At 38.3% G+C, this 16618-nt stretch overlaps 3 protein-coding genes across 3 annotated transcripts; 1 reads left to right on the top strand and 2 right to left on the bottom strand.

Moving 5' to 3' along the window:
• Positions 1-260: 260 nt before the first annotated feature.
• Positions 261-3878, bottom strand: Smp_025670 (hypothetical protein; the record flags this gene model as incomplete). The annotated part of the gene is made up of 4 exons (XM_018793957.1): positions 3602-3878; positions 2167-2589; positions 951-1208; positions 261-833 (listed from the first exon to the last, which is right to left on the bottom strand). Exons 1-4 carry the CDS (start codon positions 3863-3865, stop codon positions 261-263), a joined length of 1518 nt encoding a protein of 505 aa, XP_018648417.1. The 5' UTR covers positions 3866-3878.
• A 61-nt stretch (positions 3879-3939) lies between these two features.
• Positions 3940-4602, bottom strand: Smp_025680 (hypothetical protein). The gene has a single exon (XM_018793956.1). The coding sequence runs from the start codon at positions 4585-4587 to the stop codon at positions 3952-3954; it is 636 nt and encodes a 211-aa protein (XP_018648416.1). The 5' UTR covers positions 4588-4602; the 3' UTR covers positions 3940-3951.
• A 4669-nt stretch (positions 4603-9271) lies between these two features.
• Positions 9272-15967, top strand: Smp_025690 (putative 26s proteasome subunit; the record flags this gene model as incomplete). The annotated part of the gene is made up of 2 exons (XM_018793955.1): positions 9272-9488; positions 15819-15967. 2 exons carry the CDS (start codon positions 9272-9274, stop codon positions 15965-15967), a joined length of 366 nt encoding a protein of 121 aa, XP_018648415.1.
• Between the last annotated feature and the right edge of the window lie 651 nt (positions 15968-16618).

The raw sequence follows: 16618 nt of genomic DNA, 5'->3' as shown, positions 1-16618 counted from the left end.
AAAATGTACAATACACAAGTGATTATGTGGTTTGGTTGTTTTACTGAAAGATAAGAAACCGAAATATAAAACAGAATAGAAATACTAGTGTTTCATCAATTAAATGAATAAAATGCAGAAAAAGAAAAAGCAAATAATCCATATTATGGAGTCCGTTCACTTTGGCTTTATGCAATGAAATTTCTACCAAGTTGGTATTTAGATAAATAGCTAACATGCATGCAGATCATAAAATAAATGCTTGTAGATATTATTTATATTCAAGATAATGGTTTAGTAGTAAGTATACAACTAATAGGTATGATGGATTGACTAGGTTGTATGGTTCGCGGAGTAAATTCTAATGTTGGACTGGTAAAACTAAGAGTAGAACCAGGATGAATAGACATAATTGGGACTGGGAGGAACCCAGATACAGTAGTCAATGAACAAGGTGAAATTGTAGGTATAGTGATACATTCACTACTGTTTATTCGACTGCTGTTGTTATTATTACTGATACAATTATTAACAATAACAGTCGCAGCAGGAGTAGTAGTTATAACACCGGCTCTAAGAGTTTGTGATGAACTATGATCTGGTTGCTCTGTTTTATGAACGCGATCATTAAGAATTGTGGGAGTATGAGATTCAGAAGTATTAATACTATGGTTATCAGACTCAGTGCTACTATTAACTGCAGTAGATGATTTAAGAGGCAAAGATTTGATTGGTAAATCTGGAACAGTCCACACCCATTCTTCTCGTGTACTTAATGACCAAGGGCAAGAACGAGCACGCATAAACTCCGGGAGAAAAGCACGCAGTTCATCGTTGACATGTGCATAAGCTACCTGTAATACAAGGAAATACGAATGGCAACAGTGTAGTTAATGAAAAAAACTATTTTAAACCATTTTTTAAAGATAAATATATAAACAGGAATTAATATCACTGTAATAAAAACGTACCTGTGGTTCAGTAAAACTAGTACCGCAACCAGAACAAATAAATTTCGTCCGCTTTTCCGGACCGTTTTCACCGGCAGATATTGGCTGGTAGCGAAGATGTAGTTCAATAGAACGGAATAGAGCAGCTTCTACACGTTTAGCATCTTTGTAGTGAACACCAGAACGTATACGCATACCATCAGAAAAGTATCGGCCTATTTGTCTTTTCACATATTCTGTCAGTCGTCCATACTGTGTTAAATCATGTTCGATTTCCCCCTGTCAAATAAGCGGTAAATAAAACCAGATATGCAAAATATACTGAAGGAAATACGAACAATTAAACAATAACTGAAATTTTTCATCTTAAATCAAAATTCGGTAATGTCGGATAATCAATGGGTTTCCTATTTCTTTAATTGGTCAAATACTATTCACTCGCGAATTATCCAATTTTAAACCTAATTCTAGAAGACTGAATCTAGTCTAACTTTTTGATAACACACGAATAAGTATAAGGACGGAAGTAATAAAATGAAGTATTCCTATATATTTAATATATATAACTCAGTTTATGCTGTTCAGAAGAAAAAATTAAAAACACCATTTATTCGTTGGAAGAAAAACGCAGACTATGTTTCCGATCATCTAATGTTCTATATATCAATTTAGAAAGCTGAGCTATATATATATATATATATATATATATATATATATATATATATATGAAAATTCAAGGTCTAATTACCCGGTTTATCAAAATAACATGAAAATAAAGAGTAACGCTATCCCGAACAAAAATGTACGAAATTTTCACATTATAGATATTCCATAGCAGTAAACAATGCATTCCCTATCGTTTTTTGTGGTAACTGTTCTTATCGATAGTTAGTTGGTTAAAACTTCAACAGCAGTTGTTGCATTTCAAGAAGACGTGAACGACGAGGAAATCAGCAAAGTATAAAAAGGTTGGTTTAACAGGAAAAATTGAGTCATTAAAAGTAATTGAAAACAAACTATTGTGCGATTATTTATCTGCGTAGATAGTATATTCAATTAGCTAGAAAGTAAAGAAGGATATTTGTCACGAAAAAAGGTCTTAGTTGGTTTGTTCGTCCTAAGAAGTCTGGGAAGTCGATTTAAAGAATCTGGATCATGAAAATTCACACTAAACTAGGATTGTTTACCAGAGTGCATTTAAATGTGTGGTAATTTGTATAAAAATTAATCAACTTACTGAAAGTAAATGCCTTGTGACTGCATGAAAAACTACTTCAGTACGACCACTATATATAAATCGCCTACACACTAAACATATAAACTTCTTATCAGATCGTGTAATCAGCTTCGACCAATCTTGCCAAACTACACGAGGTTGTTTGCCCGGAACATGTCGACTAGGTTTTAGAGAAACAGTCGATGTTTGGTTAGAATCTGAAGAAATAAGGTTGGTCTGAGTGACGGAAGGCATACCACACGTCAAACTAGAGCATAATTTGTCATTACTACCAATAGAGGGTGCACTTTTCGAACTGCGTTCTTTTTTTTCTGGAGATGTATTAAACTGAACTTCCTCACCTTCGTAATCTGACTCACTGGAACAGTGGAAGTCATCGTCGTCACATGAACCTAGTACAATACGCTGAGCCATGACCGCAGACTTGAAGCAATTAAAAAGACGAAAAAAAGAGAATGAGGAACCGCTACTTCAAATATAATAAAAAACTGTGACTTCTCATTCTCTAACAAACTTACACAAATGAAGTACGAACTTAATTTATCATATCGAATGGCGTGTATTATTCGTTGTCAATATTCAGAAATGTTGTTGCTCTACTGCAATAAGGTGCATTTTACGTAGAGCTGTTAATCAGGTTTTGTATAATGTTTTTTTGCTTAAACTTTAAGTTGGCTCACCTTATTTAGTCAAATTTCCAGTTTTAAAAACCCGTCCTTAAAACTTATTAGCTTTAAAAATAGTATCATTAGTTTGTTCTAAAGGTGAAGTGAATGTTCTTTTTATAGATTATCTAGTCCTGCTGAAATTATGCGACAGCCACAGAAAGCATCGTTACCGATAAGAAAATATCTTCAGCTATTAAAATCCAACACTGGATGTTATACAAGTAATTTAAGAGTCTGTTTATCATGTAAATCAGACCAACGAGAGATGTCAATAAAAGTACGATTTACTCATTAGGACTCTCAAACTATTTAACTAAAACTACAAGGTACCAACAAACCAATGAAAATCCAATGGTCAGACATAAATTCGTATAACCCTAAACTTATGACTACAGTGTACAGATACGCGACGTTTCACGTCACTTCGCTTTATAACAGGATAAGCAGAATACCGTTTTCTATTGTGCCAAAGCTAAGTCCAATCGTTTCACATTTCTTTTCATCTTTTCTTAATACTGACCTAGTTTCATTACTTAATGAACCTTTTTATAAACCACTAAGACAAAGTCGAGTTAAAGTGGGGCACAACGAGTTACCGCATACCTACAGATTTACAATTTCGGCTACAATAAATTATAAATAGAACATGTTCTACATAAGACCCACTTCTGTGAGCATGAATTTAGTTTGTTATTTTTTGAAACAACGAAATCCCTCATTCTGGAAAATAAAACCACGTTTTTACAAGTTTTAGGTGTGTAACTAACTTGTTCATCCCCCTTACGCTCTCTCAAGTGAACTGTAATGTGATCCTTTATTTGAACATGATTAGTTGATGAAACACCACAAACAGAACAGGTGAAGATTTGTAGCTCAAAAAAATGAACTCCTGAAGGATCCAAATGAACACTCATTACATGCTTCCGGAGGTCGAATGTTGATGTAGCAGAAAATTTACATTCAGGACAGCATAGTGAGAACACTGAAGCAGATTTAGGATGTTGAATAAATTCGGCACTCTTCACGTCCATAGTCAAAAACCTTAAATTGAAAAAGCTACTGAAATTAGGAAACAGAAACAAATCAAGAAGTCTGTTTATATTTTAAGATTGTATTATTAATGATTTTCCATAAAACACATCAATTCAGATAACCTGCTCATAAGATCATTATTCGTTGTGTCATTCTCAGAACATAATGCTTTATCATTGTCTGACGCAAGTTCACCGGAGTGGGATATAAAACGGGTGTCTGGACAGACTTTCCAGCCTTTTTCTAGGAAGAGTTCGCACACATCTTGAGAGGAAATACTTAAGTAATCACATAAGAAGTCAACACATATGTGTGAGTATGCACGAAAAAAAAGGTCTGTAACTGAGCTGAGCTGTCTATCACGAATTTGTTTGACCATTCGAACGAGAATATCAGGCTGTTTTGCATCTGCAAGAACTTGTGAAGAGCGAGCGAAAAAAGATTTCATATCATTTCGCACAAGGAACCGACCTAGCTCCCACAAGCACTTGATTGACGCATTCTCCTTGATTTTGAGCGGCATTCTTTTACATAGGAACCTTGCATTGATCAAATCAGATTTCATCAAATATAACCCCAAATATTGTAAATAAAAGTCGACTGGTGAAGGACTTCCCAATGATGTGGGACAAAACTTAGAATCGAAATTTACGGTATCCAGATCTAATTCGAAGGCTACCATTTCGGCAAGCTGCTCCTCCAACGCTGAGTCATCTGACATCACTTTCCTTTACTGTAGCACACAGTCTAATAAAGCCGCGAGAACAAATACCACAACAAATATTAGATACGCGAGATGAATGGATATTATTAGTTTTAAACGGCTGTTGTATGAATAACATACTACTGCTGGTATTCGATATTTATATAGAGCCTTGTTATTACTTTGCGATACATCCCATTTCACATTTCTATCATCTTCAAAGATTGGTTAGGACTTATTTATTTATTCCTGTTGATGTTATCTAGGAACTAAAAACCTGATTACTTCTGAATAAAGTTTTTTATATGTTATTTGAGGAGCTTTTTTGCATGCTTGACTCTCAGAACTTCATATTGAATAATTTACAAGTGAGACAATGTGGACATCGAGCTCGAGGCACTATACTTCTTCAACATAGGAAAGTCGATGGCTTTATTCCATCCACCCAAAGCAACCTGAAGCTCACAATCTCTCCCCACTCACCAACATGTTGAAAATTTCACTTAGCTAGGGAGAGATGCCCGTGTACTGAAAGAAAACAACTATGACTCCAGTCCATCAAATGTTATCAATACAACGCCCATCAAACTATGGACTGATCAGCCTCACTAGTGTTGAAGTTAAAGCACTGGAAAAAGTCATAAAAAGACAACTATTACGCTTCGGAAGCCAAAAATATCTTAAACAGTAAGCAAAATAGTTCCATTTTAGTACCCATTGTATACTCCAATAAAATGAAGATGACGCATGCCACTAAAAAAACCCTTTTATTACTTTTGCACATTCCGCCCACTAACCACGTTATTGCCCCATGAAACCGAAATTCGGATATTAGTTGCTCTGCCGGTGCGTATACTTCAAATATGAATTCACAGGGCAAGGAAATGATGAAAGAGTATTGACTGAAGACGTTGGTAGTTAGGCAGAATCAGTGAATACATAACCCGTTAATTTTTATGTGAGGCGGAAAGCGTAAGAACCACAGAGTCAGTGAGAGACTGGGCAACGGATACACAGGTATTCCAGGCACAGATAAAAATATGGGTATGATGATTAAGATCACCTTTACAAATCACGGTATAACAAGAAGGAACATAAAACACTATTGATCAAGAAGTTAGGATATCCTGGGTTCATGAGATTCACATCCTATAAATGCGTTACATCTTTCTTTAAATAGCATCAGAGAAACTCTCTGAGTGTGTAGAGCATTTTCTTCTTTGTGACCGGAGTACAGTAGCATTCCTCCATGATCTGTTCTTTTCTGTCCAGCTTCAGTCCAATGGGTAACACTTATTCGCATCTGCCCTTTTCCATAGATATTTGACTGATCCTCCTGATCTCTCACAGTGTCCGAACATTTCATGAACCTATATTACTTGTTGCTCTGGTTGTTGGAAGGGTCATTGACCTCGTGATTTGCGACAAATCTCGACATTTGCTCTGAAAGATCCTTCAACTCGGAGGGCAGTGTTTAAGTAGTTTAGTTCGTGTATTCTGGTTAGCGTCTTTTTAGAAAGGTTGATTCCTACGGGATAGAGTTTCTGACTCCATGTCCAACCTCCCTCCTTTACCCGAGATAGTAACTAACAATAACCCTATAAGGCCTACAGGCGGAGTTGTGTAGCGTCTAGTTGCATTAGTTTTTATGCAGTCGTGGTGCAAGGTATTTCTAAAACCCAATACGTGCAAGGCCATCAATAGTTGGGGGGTATGTTGTAGAGATCAACAGATAACTAAAAAGACATGCCTAGTAAATAGATTTGAATTGAGTAGGAGTTTGATTTGCCTGGGTGTTTAATAGTAGTCTATTCTAGGGGATCGTGTAGCGTGTTACAAAAATGTTGACTTTGATTTTCCTCAGTACAAAATCATAATTACTATTTCCGGAAGACTTTGAAGTACTACAGTGTACTGTAGTTTCATTACCTAGAATTTTGAAAATAAGTCAATGTTTGGTTTATTTTGTATAGACTATAAGGGGTCCAATTTCTATGCTTTACATTATTCTTTATAATAAAGGCCAGGAGTGAGGAGTCTATTAAGATAACTATATTTCTCGATTTTCTGTCCGTCTAGGGGGCGCATGCAGTAGGACTGCCCATGGGGACACTAGTAATTTTTTGAGGGAAAGAGGAACGTTGCCCTACATTTACTGCCCGAGGTCAGTTCCTGCAGAAAGATGAGACTAAGTCGTGCATTTACTTATCAAGTTGAGTGTCTGTTTAAATAGTAAAGACGACTGTTGTACTTTGTCGAACGCTTTAGTAAAGTCAAAGTATGGAGCGACAACTAGTTCTCCTCCATCCATGTAGCTTGTTATATAACCAAATTTCTTGAGGTGACAGATTACTCACAAATGTTTGTGATGAAACTGAAGAAATCGCTTATTTTAACTTGTCCGTCCATCCTAATCGATACTCTCAGTCACCCAGTCAGTCACAACGTAGAACTTCGTACGTACGTACATCAGTTCGAGTTGCCATACCAAATTAGCACCGAGATGAAGTTGTCGATTCAAATCCTATATTGGTAGAAGTAGTAAGACTATAAGCATCATGTGGAAGATTAGGGTTTGAAGATGTTATTGAAGGAGTATAATCCAGCGAAATAAATTTGGAAAGAGAGGAAGGATAGGGACATGAAAAATTCAAAAGGTAAGAATTTGGTAGAACACAAAGAGTGGATGCACCTTCGCCATTGCAAACGATTTTGAGCCATATCATTCAAGGTCTCTAACCATCGGTTGCTATCATCTCGCGAATCCCAACCAGGTAGTCTACACCTACCAACATGACCCAGTCCAATTGTTAGTGACTTCATGGATTTTTGCCACGTTTTGGTCTGGCCGCCCCTAGCATTCTTCCAACCTAATCCTACACCATGAAACATTGCACGTCGGGGCAGTCGGTGGTTGGGCATACGTAACACATGTCCCAGCCATCTCAACTGATGAAGTTTCACTACTTCATCAATGGATTTGTTATCATTACCTAGTACCCGTTTCCTAACAACTGCATTACTTACTCGATGGTCCCAGGATATACGAGCAATGCTTCGAAGACATCTATGATCGAACACTAGTAGCCTACGAATATCCTCTACTCTTATCGGCCATGTTTCACTGCCATAAAGTAGGACAAAACGAACTGCTGCACAGTAAACCCGTCCTTTTGTTGCTAGACGGATATCTCGCCTACGTCATAAATGACGCAAGTTGGCGAAAGCTAGACGAGCCTTCTGTATCCGTGCTGAGATTTCGTCACACACCAGACCACAAGGGCTGATGAGACTCGCAAGATGAGTGAAGCGGTCGACACGCTCAACTACTTCACTCCCTATCATTAGTTCAGGTGTCGATGCAACCCAATCCTGAAGTAACATTTTGCACTTCGAGGGAGAGAATCGCATCCCGAACATGCCTGCATAGTTGCTTATAGTGGTCAGAAGACTCTGCATTTTGTCAGCGTCTTCACCGAGTAAAACTATGTCGTCGGCGTATTCTAAGTCAACAAGTGAGCCTCCTGGTAAAAGTTCAACTCCTGGAGGTTTAGCTGATGAAAGTGCTATCTCTAAAAGTATGTCAACGACAAAGTTAAACAAGAATGGGGAGAGTGGACAGCCCTGACGAACACCACTTGAGGTAACCACTTCTGATGACAGTTCGCCATAGGCTATAACTCGACCAGTTGTGTTCGAGTAGAGAGCCTTTATGAGGTTAATGTACTTCTTTGGTACTCCTTTCAGTGACAAACACTGCCATAGAACCTCATGATCAACGGAGTGAAATGCCGCCTTAAGGTTAAGAAATACTACGATTGTGGGACGTCTGAATTTGTGTCTATGTTCTAGGACCTGACGTAGAGTGAATATCTGGTCTATGCAACCACGTCCAAGTCGAAAACCAGCCTGGTTTTCTCTAGTCTGCTCTTCACGAGCTTTGGTTAGGCGACCTAGTATTATTGAAGCTAATATTTTAGACACTATATTAGTCAAACTGATCCCTCTGTGATTGTCACAGGAGGACTTTTGTCCTTTCTTATAGACTGGCACAATCGGTGATTGGGACCAGTCAGATGGAATTACGTCCAGTTCCCAGATTCTACCTAAGACCTCAGTCAATCTCGCTGCTAGTACTGGACCACCATCCTTAAAAATCTCAGGGGTAAATCTGTCAGGGCCTGCGGCTCTCCCTCGCTTTAGATTTCCTATAGCTTTTTCAACCTCGTAAAAAGTGGGAGAACTTACAATAACTTGCCATTCAGGTTGGCTGCGGATCGTTGAAAACCGAAGTTTGGCTGAAGGCTAGTTGAATTGATTCCTGAAGTGTTCTGCACATCGATCCAATCTCCTGGATTGAGAATGAATAATTTGTCCATCTTTATCCGGGACAATTCCGCTATCAGTTGGGCTCCTCATACCAGTTTTCTTAACAAGTCTGAACAGTTGTCTGCTGCCACCTAATGCCGCTGTTTTTTCCATTTCTCTTGCTTTCGCTACACACCACTGTTCGCGACACTGCGTAGGCTTCTTATTAGCCTTCGCTTAAGCTGACTCCGCTCTTCATTATGTTCAGAGCCAAGTGGGGTGAGTTTTCGAGCATCCATCAGTGCGGTAGATGCTGCGGAGATCCAGTGTTTCTCCTGAACCTTATGGTTTAACGTACTGGCAGACAACCTGTCGGTACTTGTGCACTAGTAAAATGAAGTTTGAGTGGTCGGTTGCGTCAGCTACTGCTCAAGATTATTTGAATGACAGAATCAGTGAAGCTGGTCCATTTCAAGATGATTGGACTGGAATTTCGGATTTTTATACCAAGAAATTGTGGCATCAACTAACGCTAAAACTTGAATGTCTGCTGAAAAATCCTGAGTTCCGGTCAAAAACAAATTTAATTTTGCTCAGTACCAATTTTCCCGGTGATTTTATAAAATCAACCCACTCTCTTTAGCTGAATTATGAGTTCCGATTAGTGAACACTATGTAATTACAGATCCGCAGCAGGGTATCGAATTCCTCGAAGAAGTTCGTGATGAGTTTTCTGGCAAATCCATGGACGCGAAAATAATACTTAACACAACTATTGGAATGATTTACTTGACAGCACTTAGCGATCTACCGAGTGCTCGTCAAATAATTGAGAATACACAAACTCAGATATCATTGCTGTTTCCACAGCTTTTCGGATGTCATTCCACGCTGCCTCAGGGTGAGCACAACTTACATAGCTGCCTAACTGTTTTTCTAGTCGTTCCTGAAATACATTCTTAGCTTGCCTATCATTAGGTGGAACCCTAAGAGGTTTCCCTGCAGTGTCTTTCCTACGTACAGTAAGACGCAGACAGATACGAGCTCGCACCAGAGCATGGTCTGAATCTAAACATGTGCCCCAGAATGAGCGACAGTCTTCTATCGAGCCGCTCCATCGATGGCTGATAGCGATGTGATCTAATTGGGTCCAACGTTGGGACGAATTCGGCGGTCGCCAGGTCAAAAGATGCTTTTCCTTGTGCTTAAAGTTGGCACTTGCAAGAAACAGGCAGTTATCTGAGCATAGCTGCTGCAGACGGTCTCCATTATCTGTTCTTTTCGCCACGACACCATAAGATCCACCCAGGTGTCTTTCACTTAGTTTACCTACTTGAGCATTGAAGTCACCAACCACTATTAGCACATCAGAGCGCCTAGGTTTTCGGAGAAGGTCGGAAAGCTTTCTGTAGAACTCATCTTTTACATCATCCGAGCTGCAGTCAGTGGGAGAGTGGGCAGAGACGACGGAGAGGCAACGACGAGTGTCCCTATCTTTCTGAGTCTCTACTGTTCCGCTTAGTCGGACAGTAAACAAACGATTGTCTACCGAGATCCAGTCTAAAAGAGCTTGTTCTGCCCTAGGACTCAATGCTACACCTACGCTAGTGAGGCCACGGAGAGTAGCATCAGGGCTTCCAGGTACACGAAACGTGAATCATGATAGTTCTTTATTTTGACATAGTGAGGTCAAATGAATGACGCTACTGGGATCCTGTATGCGCGTTTCGGAGACGCAGCATACATCGATGGTGCGAGATTTTAAAGTCCTAGCTAAGGAAGCCTGTTGTCCTATGTGGCACAATGTTTGGACGTTAAAAGCTCCTACATGTAGTTTAGTGAGTGGTTTCAGGAGGCCAGGAATAACGTTCCAATCGTTTTCTCTAGAGGTGCGGGGCGATAAAGAGACGTGAGAAGGGTTAGTCATGGAGATAAGAGAGTTATCAGGAGGTGTAGGAAGGATTTGATTGTGACCAACGTGGTCTCGTGTGCTGTCACGAGTATGAGGGTTGATACCACTTCTCGACCGCCCACAACGTGGAAGGATATTTCTTGAAGGACCTGAAAACGAAGTTGGATTAGTGATTGTCTTAACGACCACCACATCAAGGTAGCAACTAATGTCGATAATCGATACTCTACTTGATAGCGTTGAGGTACTGATATTCCAATTTAGCATACACTGTTTTCCAATGTTCAAAATACTGTCCCTATCAGTGAATGTTCATCGTGATTTCCTATCTTTAGAGTCCTTCACATCCAAAGTAAAGATGTCGGGTGTGTTTCTGTATTGGGTATTTTAACTGAAAATCCAACCTAGACCTAGGCATGAGGCTTTGATAATGCGCTATAAAGATTTTTCATCGTTCTTTCACTTCAGAAGCCTTGGATAAAAGCTTGAGTAATCCCAAAGTATTTTGTACTGCAGTCATCTGAAGTTATGCTTCCTATATACACAAGTTTTAAGAATAGTTGTGTTCTGAAACCGCTTTTCAAAAATGTCTCCAGTCACTAAAGTTTTCCTAATGTTTAGAATCTAATGAAATCACAAAACTTTTTGTGAAAAAATGAGCTGAATTTCTTGGTTATTAATCCACGAGGACCTTCAACCAATACTCTAGCGAAAACATGGAGAAAGATAGTCTGAATACCTAAGAAAGTATCTGGCAACAAGAATATGAAATCAAGAACCATTGTAATAACTGCACCTTTCCTCAAAACACTAGAAAAATTTCTGCTATTCCCAAATCATTCTGCACTGAAAGTGCAGAGCGATCCGTATCAGCCCGCTTACAAATTCCAAAGAAGCACCTTAGGTGCTGCTGCTGTTCTGCACCATCACATAGTGTTCAGCTCAGAGAACTTCATCTTTGCCATCGACTCCGTCCCAAGACAATTTTTAATTAACAAGTTAGTCAGCATCAACAGTGACATCTGTATAACCAACTGATTGTGCTTCTACCTCTCTGAAAGAGAACAGTACAATGTGTTTCAGGGAAGGTATTCAACATCTATTGTCTCATGGTGTGCCGTAAGGAGCTGTTCTTTTATCTTCTTTTCTGCATGGTCTGACATCGACAGGAAACATTTTTGTTAAACTTGCAGACGATTTCACAATATGCAAGTCGATTTCTACCCCTTTACATCCCCTCGAAATGAATGAGTTCTTATCTTGTATTGAATGGTGGTCTCTTATTAATGGTGTCACAATGAACCTGTCTAAATGCCAAACTGCCAAGTTAAACTTGAGACGTGAACTACACTTAACTTCCTGTTGAAATGTCACGATGCTTATAAATGCAGAGTCGGAGGTCAATGATCTTGGTGTAATCTTTTCCTCTGATCGCTCTTGGTCTTCTCACAATTTTTTGTTATCGAAGGAATTTTTCCGTCTGACTTACTAGATAAATAGGCCGCACGGTTTTAGAGTTATTCGACATGTACTCTGACACTTTGTAAATTCTTGCATATTATCTATTATTCTGTACTGTATCCCATTATTCTTCACCGAGCTTTTGAAAGGGCACTTTGCTGTATTTCTGAGAGTACTGAAGGCAGTTATTAGAGTATGCTGTGAATCTATGCCAATACATTAGAATCCATACATGCATGCAAAAGTATAAAAGCCCTAAAACACCTTATCTAGAGAATATACTGCACGACAAATAGGTTGTTAGAGTTAACTCAGTCAATAAACTCTAATCTTTAACATGTTTCTAACTGAAAAGTTTTAAAAGTTCAAATCTTCGAAAGACATTTCACTTAATTATGGGTAGTTTATCTACTTAACTTTTGAATATTCGTATGCAGTTATCAGTTTCTTTCACTTGCTTTCTTTATTCTCCAAAGAAAACTTTTGGAAATATTTTGTAGTGACCACTCTATACTATGACAAAAACGTAATATTCAGTAAAGCCAGTGATAATAATGAGTAGCTTCGATAAACTTTCGGGAATGCCTTCTCCATAAGAAGCTGGCTGTATGTTTTATCAAGCTAGTGCTTTATACTTTTTGAAGCACCTCTTAAATAAAGGGTAATAAAGGATGACAGTTAACTGCGACCTTGGCAGTAAGTCATCAGTAATTATCAGCTGGCCATCAGTTACTGGATGTCGTTTAAAAGACCTGTTATGGACGTGTCACCGCTGTTTTGTTCGTGTACCCACTGATGTGTCAATGATCTTACTTCCTATGTTTGGAGAACGGGAATTACTGTAATTCTCATGACAAAAAGTAAAATGCGAAAAACTGGCGCATTGTGAATTCATTCACTTATCAAAAGCACTTCCTCAAAACAAGTTTTCTCAAAACTTCCTTGTCAACAAAATACATTCATTTATCTACTGGTTTTACACACACCTGATGGTAACTCAGTAAGCATTATATGAATGAAAAGATACACGGTACTGTAAAACATACGAATATCATACAGAATCTGTAGAATTATGGTTTATGTCCGTATGGATACTACTATAATAATAGACTTAATCCTAAAAGTACAGATTTGTCATGATGTGACTGTTTGATCGATAAGATCTTACGCGGAAGTCATATCACTGTCTATCCTGACTCTTCGTATCGCAACCACCATCAAAATGATGTTGAGCGTTTCTAAAAGCAAATGTAGCAGCAGCCTCTGCATCGATAGGCCTCCACATTCACAAAGGAAAAAGCAAGATTCTCAAATGCAACACGGAGAACACCAACCCAATCACACTTGATGGCGAAACTCTAGAAGAGGTGGAAACATTCAAGTACCTGGGGAGCATCGTTGATAATCAAGGATGATCGGATGCAGATGTAAAGGCGAGGATTGGCAAAGCAAGGGCAGCATTTCTACAATTGAAGAACATATGGAACTCAAAACAACTCTCAACTAATTTCAAGGTCAGAATCTTTAACACGAACGTCAACACAGTCCTACTGTATGGAGCTGAAACGTGGAGAACTACTACATCCATCGTCAGGAAGGTACAAGTATTTATAAATAGTTGTCTACGCAAAATACTCAACATCGATTGGCCGGATACTATCAGCAACAGCGTTTTATGGGAGAGGACAAACCAGCTTCCAGCTGGAGAGGAAATTAGGAAAAGACGTTGGAAGTGGATCGGACATACATTAAGGAAATCACCAATGTGCATCACGACTCAATCCCTAACTTGGAATCCGGAAGGGAAGCGAAAAAGAGGAAGGCCAAAGAACACACTACGCCGGGAAATAGAAGCAGATATGAAAAGGATGAATGTTAACTGGAAAGAACTGGAAAGGAAGGCTCAGGACAGAGTTGGATGGAGAATGCTGGTGAGCGGCCTATGCTCCTCGACGAGGGGTAACAAGCGTAAGTAAGTAAGTTTCTAAAAGACACTTTTAGGCTGGATATAGAACTATATGTTTTGTGTGAATAGAAGTGTTATGTTACACAAGAATGACTACAACTGCAAAGCCGAGCCATGCCATCTTATTGAATGAATGAATGTTCCCACGTTCACCTTTGTCGACCTTCTCTTAGCGTTACATGTCGTTAGTGGATCTTAGCAGTATTTACATGTTCAGCTTAGAAGATTGTGTGGTTAGGAACGAATACAATCACAAATCTACGAACAATATAGTTGTCACACTGAAAACCTTTTACACATGTTTTATTGATGAAATTTCATTAAATATGCTGATCTGAAATAGTGTCACACAGAGAAATACAAACTCTATGTATTGGTGATTAAAATGTTACACTGAGACACATACATAATCGTCTATTCTTGTCCTGCGTTCACAAGCACACTTATTGAACTAATTATATATTTCGCGCTTCCTTCATTCCTATTCTCTTGTTTTCTCCCTTTCCTTCTTTAAATTCAATTCAATAACCTTACAGAACAACGCTCATAAATCATCAGGCTATCCACTTACGAAAAAATTAAAAGTTCCCTGGTGTTGCATTGGCTTGCCGCGATATATGCCATATATAAACTACTTATCAATTACTAAACCAGCAAACATAAAACTTTCTTATATTTCATGTTTGTTCTCTACATTAAATGTTGCTTTTTGTATCAATCTGATCATGCCTGTAAACTGGTGTGAATTCTGTAAATATTATTTTCAGAATATATATTATTATTATATTCTTCTCAATCAGATAGAACTTGTTTTTTTTCAACTGTGACAAATATTATGCCAAAATTATTGAAACTTGTGTATTATTGCATTTCTGGATCAACCCGAAATTGTTTCTGTGATAATAAGGAGTAGTTATGTTGTTGTACGAACTGGGAATCCCAGAACTAACTCAACTTAACCAAGAAGTTTTAGATAGGCATGAACGAACGTGTTGTATTTGGAATTAATAATCAGGTAGTCTTCAAGTACAAAAGAATCATTATTTCATACAAACACCACAGTTTCTTCACAAAGCTTATGTCCCCATAAACTGTTTGTGAATAATAATAACTGATGTCAAGATTTCGTGCAGAATAAAACTAATTTTACAAAATGTTACACAGAATTGGAGCAAACGTGAACTTGTTTTCTTATCTTGACTTCTCAGGACTGTGTACACCGCGTACCACAGCAGACTGCTAGACTGGCCGGTCAACATTCTGATCAAGCCCAATGATTTTGTCTATCCTCGGCTCAGTTCGGGATACTACCGAAGTATGGTGTAGGAGGAAGTATCAACGATTTAATTAACCCTGATCGGATATAAACTGCAGCTGGAAAATGTTATACAACAAACTGATTACTTACTTTTGCTTTACTCTAAGCTTCATTTCCGTAGAATAATGTGCAAGTTGCGTTTGAATAAATTCACAACAACTTCTATTTATACGTCTGTAAGCATGAACATAATGTGTGCCAAAATGAAAACACCTTTTTCTGACATGGGGAAGATTACCCATCAGCTCCCTATGGTTTTGACGTTACTTCATTCTGATTATCAGAAAAGTTGGAGAAATCTTGCGAATTTCTGGCTAATTATAGACGAGATACAGCAGTCAGTAAAGCTGAGCTTTTATTAGAGCACCTCAGCCATGATGTCTTGATGGCTGTAAAGGTTTGGAGGAAAAATATATTTGAAAGGAGACAATAATCGATGAATAAGTTGCTTCTAAGGTGATTAAGGTGTCACGGATATTCAGGGCCTGACAACACTTCTGCCTAAAACACTTTCATAGTTGAAGGATTCCAAATTCACACAAATTAGAAGTCAGGAATAAAGGAGTTCGGAAACATATATGGAACGTTGTCAGTATGTCGAGAAGTGAATGATCTACACAGACTAATGGTTGCTAGGACTATGTAGCACAGCACATTGGATGGTGATCTAATGTGGATATATGACCAAGCACCTTTAGGTAGGGTGTGCCCAGTAAAGCTAATGAGGTCAGCGTCGATATAGTAGGCTTACGGAACTATTCGTTTTGAGAATTTAATTACCGCCACACTGACTAAGTAAAAATGTACCACCTAAGCCGTGCCAGGATATGACAACGGTTTCCAACCTAGCCCCTTCAGCTAGCATTATCCACTGGAACTAAGACGATTGACTTCAGTGGTGAATGTTGATAACACTAATTATTTGGATCTACAATTAATGCTATAGTGTTCTTTCAAAATAATCATGATCAAGCAAACTAAATAAAAACAAAATAAATTGGTTAACAAATTCAGTTTACCTATTTACATATTTTTAAAAACCAAAAGATTTGTATTGAATATTAGTTTAGACAAAGAGTAACCT

The sequence above is a fragment of the Schistosoma mansoni genome, chromosome 1 (genome assembly GCF_000237925.1).
Source record: "Schistosoma mansoni strain Puerto Rico chromosome 1, complete genome".
NCBI classification, from domain to species: Eukaryota; Metazoa; Platyhelminthes; class Trematoda; order Strigeidida; family Schistosomatidae; genus Schistosoma; species Schistosoma mansoni.
The sequence above is the reverse complement of the archived record's forward strand: the minus strand, read 5'-3'. Positions and strand labels throughout refer to the sequence as shown.

Excerpts from the sequence above, each read along its gene's own strand:
- Smp_025680 (XM_018793956.1), bottom strand. The coding sequence starts at position 4,587 with ATGTCAGATGACTCAGCGTTGGAGGAGCAGCTTGCCGAAATGGTAGCC.